Source organism: Microtus pennsylvanicus, chromosome 16 (genome assembly GCF_037038515.1).
Source record: "Microtus pennsylvanicus isolate mMicPen1 chromosome 16, mMicPen1.hap1, whole genome shotgun sequence".
NCBI lineage: Eukaryota > Metazoa > Chordata > Mammalia > Rodentia > Cricetidae > Microtus > Microtus pennsylvanicus.
The window spans coordinates 7,251,098-7,257,677 of record NC_134594.1 but is presented as its reverse complement, the minus strand read 5'-3'; the positions used below and the strand labels follow the sequence as shown (position 1 = coordinate 7,257,677).

The following is a 6,580-nucleotide window of genomic DNA, read 5'->3' as shown; positions in this document are numbered from 1 at the left end:
ATTTTTTGGATCTGTTTTTTTAATTCTTTTCTGTGCCACTGACTTATGGGAAAGTCCTTATGCTAATACCATGCTGTTTTTGTTTCTGTACTTTACAGCAAGTAAAGGTAAGTTATATAAATTGTTAGATAAAACATTACATAAAATCATTCATACAAATCATTTTCATTCTCCTGGGACATGTATCTTTCTAGATAAATCATAAGTCAGTTTCCACAAGATAAGCTTTCTGAGTCTTCTAGTATGTGTCTCTCTTCACTGATTTAGGACTTCTCTTCCATAATAATTTTTGGTTTTCAGAATATTGTGCTTTGTCAGTTGTATCCTTAAGTTTTTCTGATTTGTCCTGTTCTTGTACAGCTTTGTAGTATTACATAAATATAATCATGATTTGTGTTAATTAGCCAAGCTTTACTTTGGTTCCATAAAATCCCCTAAGTACATGGCCATGTCTCCCTTTCCTTCTTTTTAGTCTGTGTTCCTTTGAGTTCCTATTCCTGCACATTGCGTGGGTGGGGGTCCCTAGTGAGACACTCAATAGGCATGGCGAGTGGATATAGGATGATCTCGAGGGAAACTGCTACCCTGGGAACTAAGCATGAGGTGTAGGTGTGTCTTAATCTTGCCTGTCTGGTTGAGAAACTTCCTTTCTGTGGCTTGTGAGTTTGTATCCTGTTGGGTTCTATGAAATGCTTTCTGTATTTCCTCTGTGGATCTTGAGGCTTTCCCTACCCTCAGCTAACATGGGGAGTTACTAGTTCTAAACTGTTTGGCACTGGTTCTGTAGGACTTTGTGTTGGTAGATTCCAATGTGAGTGTTTTCTTAAAGGTTTGTGTTATTATGTTCATAAAGTATGTTGATTTATGATACACTTTTCTTGAACACAGTCCATACTTACTTTTTTTTTCTCAGAACCACAAGCTTTATTAGCCGGAAGATGTCCTCATGAGCCCAGACTGCTGGAACTGGATGTTCCCGAATGGGCAGTCCTAGTCCTAGCCCTTTGTTCCAGGTTTCGACTGGCCTTTTGAAGGACTTGGTGAGTCATGACCAACTGATCACACATGACTTTCTCCTGGTGCTTTTTCTGCTGCAGAAGTTTTGCTGGTTCTGCAGCTTCTTTTCCCGTTCAAACAACTTTCTGTGTAGTTTGGCGATCTCTGCCTTCCTTTCTTCCATCTGCTCACAGCGAAGTGAACACTGGCCATCTTTGGGGACTGAGACCTTCTAGAAGAGTGTCAGCAACCTTGAGGCTTCTTCCAGGATCAGCCTGGCTGTGCTCATGCTGAAGAGAAACTTGCTCAGAGGTACAGAGAGTGGAATCGTTGGCCCCAGTTTTTGACCTGTGGGGCTCAGAACCTCTTGAGTTTGAATGTCCATCTCGGCAAGCATTCTCTGGCCACGGCTGATCTGCTTATGGGGGGGAGCATCATAGTCCTCAGTGAGGCCCAGCATATGGTGGCCACTCTTGCTTGCCCACACATGGTGTTCAGCAGTCAGGCAGGGCATGCAAGGAGGACGGATGATGGACGTGCTACTGTCACAGGAGAGGGAGTCCACGTCAGTTCCAGAGAGCAGAGGCGTCCGGAAGCTGGTTTCGGTGCCATTGCCCGGGTGGACTCAGATAGATCAAGTGAATTATCGCTGGCCTCAGGACGTTTGTTGACATCATGTTTGTCCTGCTGAAGGGACCACTTGGTGACAGGGCCTTGACAGCCAGAGTGAGGCCCCTTCCTGGGGTGTCTTCACTCCCTGTGACAGCTGCTCCCCAGGGTGTTGTTAGTCTGGATGCCCCTCTGTAGCTGCTCACGGAGAGCCCCCATCTCTGTCAGGAGGCCACGCAGGTCGCTGAAAGAATCGGGCCCATTCCAGGCTTCTCTAGATGCCTCGCCTTGGGCCTCGTTCTGTAGCTTCCTATGTTCCTCATCCAGCTTCTTATCCACCTGCAGCTCCACTTGGAGGGCTGGCGCAGCTTATCGTTCTGTGAGAGCAGCTGCTGCCTTGACTTCACTTCTTCATGTACCTGCTCAGCTCCTGGCGGCGGCTGCAGATCCCCTGGGTCAGCTGCCGAGCGTGTCTCTCCTCCTCGCTGATGTCTCTCTGCAACCTCTCATTTTCCCCCTTCACACTGGTGTGCTCTAGCTGAAGGTGCTTGAGACCTGCAGCCTTCCTAGACAGGGACTCAAGTCATTTCCCATTGCCTTTCTGTTTATTTCTGGACCCTTTCTCGAGCGTCATACGGAGGGCCTGGTTCTGCTTCCTCAGGAAATGTATCTCTGATGCCAGAGAGCTGTGCAGCTCTGAGCGATAAGCAGAAACATTTGTGGAACCTTGGTCAGTCTCAGACCCCTGCCGTTCCAACTGTTTCCGGAGCTTCTCATTTGTTTTAATAGGTTCATCCAAACGCTTTCTCAAAGTTCGAATATCCTGTATGTGTTCCATTAGTAAGTCTTGAGGAAAACGGCTCTTTATACTCGGGAGCTTCCCAGTCTTGTCTGCCTTCTGGTCTCGGGACAGGAAGGACTTCCCACACATCCCACCATCCGACAGTGTGTGAGAGGCAGAAGGCCCAGGAGAGTCAGGCAGGAGGTGATGATGGGTTAAGTCGTCTTCCTCAGTTTGTAACCTTTCTTGCAGTTTCTGCTCCGGCCAACACTCCATGGAGAACCAGCTTTTCCAGTTGCTCAGGCAGCTCAGCACACTGTGTTAGCTGTTCCCGGAAGCCCTCAGCCACTCAACTATCCACATCGCTGGCCTGCAGAAGCTCCTCGCATGCCTTGATCATGGTGCTCATGTGTTGACGGTAAATGACAGGTGTCATGGCTATCCTTAATCTGCTGCCGCTGAAAGGGGAGCTCCCTGGCTTGGGACTGGACCAGTGAATCCTATCTTGACGGGGAGTGGTCTCAGAACTTGTTCTCCAGGTCTTGGATTTCACTGAAAAGTTTCAAGTTAAAATTCTGCTCCTTCTGTAGCTCCTTCTGTTCCACCAGCTGCTGAGTGAGGCTCTCTGGCATCCCGCTGTCAATCATCTCTGGGGTTAGTGGACAGAGGATTTTCATATGCTTCACATACCGTACTTGATGCAAACTTGAAACTGTCATCTCTTCATCTGTTTGGCCCATAGGCTTGTTCAAGCCATCTTGAGCCCCATCTGCCCCACAAAAATCTGTGATAATGGCCTCACTGCACTGAGCGGCTTCTGTAACTGGACAATGAAGTTCCGGTAGCTATCCAGCTCAGTTTGCAAGGCATGGGTTTCCTGTTTTAAGTCTTCTGTGTCATTGGGGATATTGATGTTCTCAGACTGGTCAGTCTTTAATGGAGAGTTGACTCTTAGAATTCAAGTAAGTGGCTACAGAGGTTGGGCCTAAGAAGTCTCCAGTGTTCTCTTTGCATGCTGGTAATAGGGCAAGGTCATCAGGTGGACACATTTCAGAACCCATCTCAAAGCTCGTGTATTGGTCACTGTCCACTTCCTTGTCTTTCCAAGCAGAGTGTGTGGTTTCAGGTCCTGCTCTCCTGGGTTGTCCTGGTAGGCCGCTCTCACAACAGCTGCAGGCCCATTCAGCAACGCAGAGCTGGGTAGTGCATCCCCCTCCATCACTGCCTCTGCCAGAATTAGCTTGTCATGGAGTTTCTTATTGCATGGTTCACACTCTTCCAGCTCCCCCTGCAGCTCTAGAACCGGAACCTGGAGCTGAGCTACCACCTCTGGGGAAGCAGGAAGGTCATACACACTTTCCAGTAACTCAGAAGCTTTTAATTGGAGCATCAAGTCTGTCTTCTCAGCATCCTTGTTGATTGTACTAGGAAATGGGAGTGGCTCATAGCCCTGCATCTCACACAAGGCCTCCTCCTCCTCCTCCTCCTCCTCCTCCTCCTCCTCCTCCTCCTCCTCCTCCTCGTCCTCCTCCTCCTCCTCCTCCTCCTTCTCCTCCTCCTCCTCTTTTGGGTGTCTGTATTCATTCAACACACATGCCACTATGCCTCTATGTTGCGTAATATTACACCTTATATTTCACTTAAAATATTGTAGAAATTTATCGTTACTTTAATGTGTGAAGTTTCAGCAAGAATAGAAATAGTGCTTTCACTAGAATTAATCTTCCTATCTGAATAAGCTTTTTAATGTTGTTCTTGTAGAAGGGATCAAACCCAGGGTTGTGAACATACAAGGCAAATGTACTACCTACCACTGTGCTACATCCCAGCCCTCTTGATATTTTAATGGCTGCATACAGCACATCTTAATGATATGCCTACCATGTGTTGGGTTAACCCATCTAATTGTTGACATCCCTCAGACTTGTTGTTAGGATTCCGCTGTTTTTCTGGCTGGTGTGTGTGTTTGAGATATATGTTGCTGTCTGGGGTTTTGAGAGGGTAGAGTGCTGGAGATTACTCCAGGAGAGGTTTTGTATATTCCAGACAATAAACTTTATCCAATCTCTTTTTCTTGAAAGGCCATTTCTGGAATATTCTTCCTCTCTGACTGCTTTCCCACTTGTCCATGCATTTGACACTCAAGCTTCAGCTCCCACCCTTTGCTCTTGTATTTTTGTTCTCGGGCACCTATGCCTCCTCCAGTCCTGCTCTTTCCTGCGTTCTCTGCCCAGCTGCCACATTTAAACAAGTGTATCCTGAGGAGAACTCCTGCTCTTTCATAGGCTCCCAATATTCTCAACCTAGTGATTTTTGAGCTTCAGAGAAATCTAGATGGAAAAATGTGAAAATGCCTACTCAGAATGGCCCCTACACATAAGCTCTAAATTTCACTGTCAAAAGGACAAAAAGAGAGCTTGTCTGGAGCAGCTGATTACCCTGAGCCTGCTTCTTCTAATGTTCTGACTGAGGTAAATGCAAGTTGTTAAAATTATACATAATAGAGAAGTCACACTTTTATGTAATATTTAAAGACAGCTCAAAAACTGACCACGTTTGATCGTGATCTCTATTCATAGCGTTAGGAGAGATCACTGTCTGTGCATCTGTTTGTCACTAGAAGTGCCACTTCACTCACAAGTCACGAGTCTGTGAGATGGAGAAGCAAGTGAGGTTTTACAGTAGAGAGACCACCGAGATAACATCAAGGTTTTTCTTCTTTTTGCAGGGAAAGAAAACAAAGTGAAGCTGTTTCTTGTCCTATGTCTTCATCAGATCGCCTTGAATTAAAATGACAGCTCTTCCTTCACACCAGTCGAAGCAGCCCGTAGATGCTAGCTGTCTGTTGTTCCTCATCATCCTTGGGAAAACGTTATTGAATATCCTCATGCTAGGGCTGAAAAGGAAAGACACCCACTGGGGCTTTATGGAGTGCTTCTGCTTTTCACTAGCATTTGTTGATCTTCTGCTGTGGGTTAACCTTTCCATTCTGTTCTACTTCAGGGACTTTGTAGTTCTAGGTATTAGGTTTACACAGTATCATATCTGTCTGCTCACACAAATTATTTCCTTCACTTATGGCTTTTTGCATTATCCGGTTTGCTTACTAGCTTGTATAGATTACTGTTTGATTCTGTCTGGAGCCACCAAGCACTCATCTAAGTGGCGAAAGTTATTTTATTTCTTGACAGTCATTTTAACTTGGATTTCAGTCTTTATGTATGTTCTAGGAGAGCCAGCCATCTCACAAAGCCTGCAGACACACCGCGCTTCTCTGTACCAATGCCCTTCCTATGTCAGTACACAGAGTTACTGGCTGTCACTGTCTATGCTGGTAGTTTTATGTGTGGCTTTTCTGATTTCGTGGCCGGAAGTTGTTGCCATGGTACAAGCTATTAGGATAGCATCCTATATGAACAAGACCATCCTCTACTGTCCCTTCCCATCCCACTCTGGAGTGAGCGCTAGAGAAGCGCTCTTGCCCAGGCTTATTGTGTGCTTTCTTGGTACCTGGTTTCCCTTTGTAGCACTTCAGGTCCTCACCCTCTCACTCAGAGTTCAAATCCCAGCATACGTAGAAATGAATGTGCCCTGGCTGTACTTTGTCAACAGTTTTCTCATTGCTGCAATTTCTTGGTTTAACTGCCAAAAGCTTTATTTAAGGGACAGCACATTACCTCTGGATCCTTTTGTCAACTGGAAATGCTGTTTTGTTCCAATCCATAGACTTAAGCAAGTGGAGAGGCCCGTATCCATAATCATCTGTTCACAGGCTGCTGTGCTGGGAGGAACTCCAGAAGCACCACGGACAGACCTGGTGGCTCCGGACACAGAACTGAAGCTCGTGTGCCCCTAACTTAGAACTTCTCAGCACAGCCTCTCTGTAGTGGATATTAAATAGTGCTAAGGACACAACAAAGTTTCTATGCCTGTTCAGCAACACAGTGTGAGTATTTGATGTTAATCCAAAAGTAAAATAAACACATTAACGTGTGGCCAGCTTGATGTTTACTCCAATTTGAGATTTCACTGCCAACTTTAAGATCTGAATTTAAATATTTTATCAACTTTAGAGAAAAAAATAGACTTAAAATTATTTGGTATAAATAAACTTTAAGGGAAATATTAGCTCATTTTATTTTTTATTTATTTTTTTATATTAGCTCGTTTTAAATATAGCTAAGATATTATAAA

General features: G+C 45.4%; 1 protein-coding gene and 1 pseudogene across 1 annotated transcript; one reads left to right on the top strand and one right to left on the bottom strand.

Moving 5' to 3' along the window:
• Positions 1-944: 944 nt before the first annotated feature.
• LOC142836633 (CDK5 regulatory subunit-associated protein 2 pseudogene) lies at positions 945-3,842 on the bottom strand (annotated as a pseudogene).
• Positions 2,669-6,537, top strand: Gpr160 (G protein-coupled receptor 160). Its single transcript, XM_075950752.1, has 2 exons — positions 2,669-2,804; positions 5,115-6,537. The coding sequence occupies exon 2, from the start codon at positions 5,178-5,180 to the stop codon at positions 6,240-6,242; it is 1,065 nt and encodes a 354-aa protein (XP_075806867.1). The 5' UTR covers positions 2,669-2,804; positions 5,115-5,177; the 3' UTR covers positions 6,243-6,537.
• Positions 6,538-6,580: the final 43 nt, after the last annotated feature.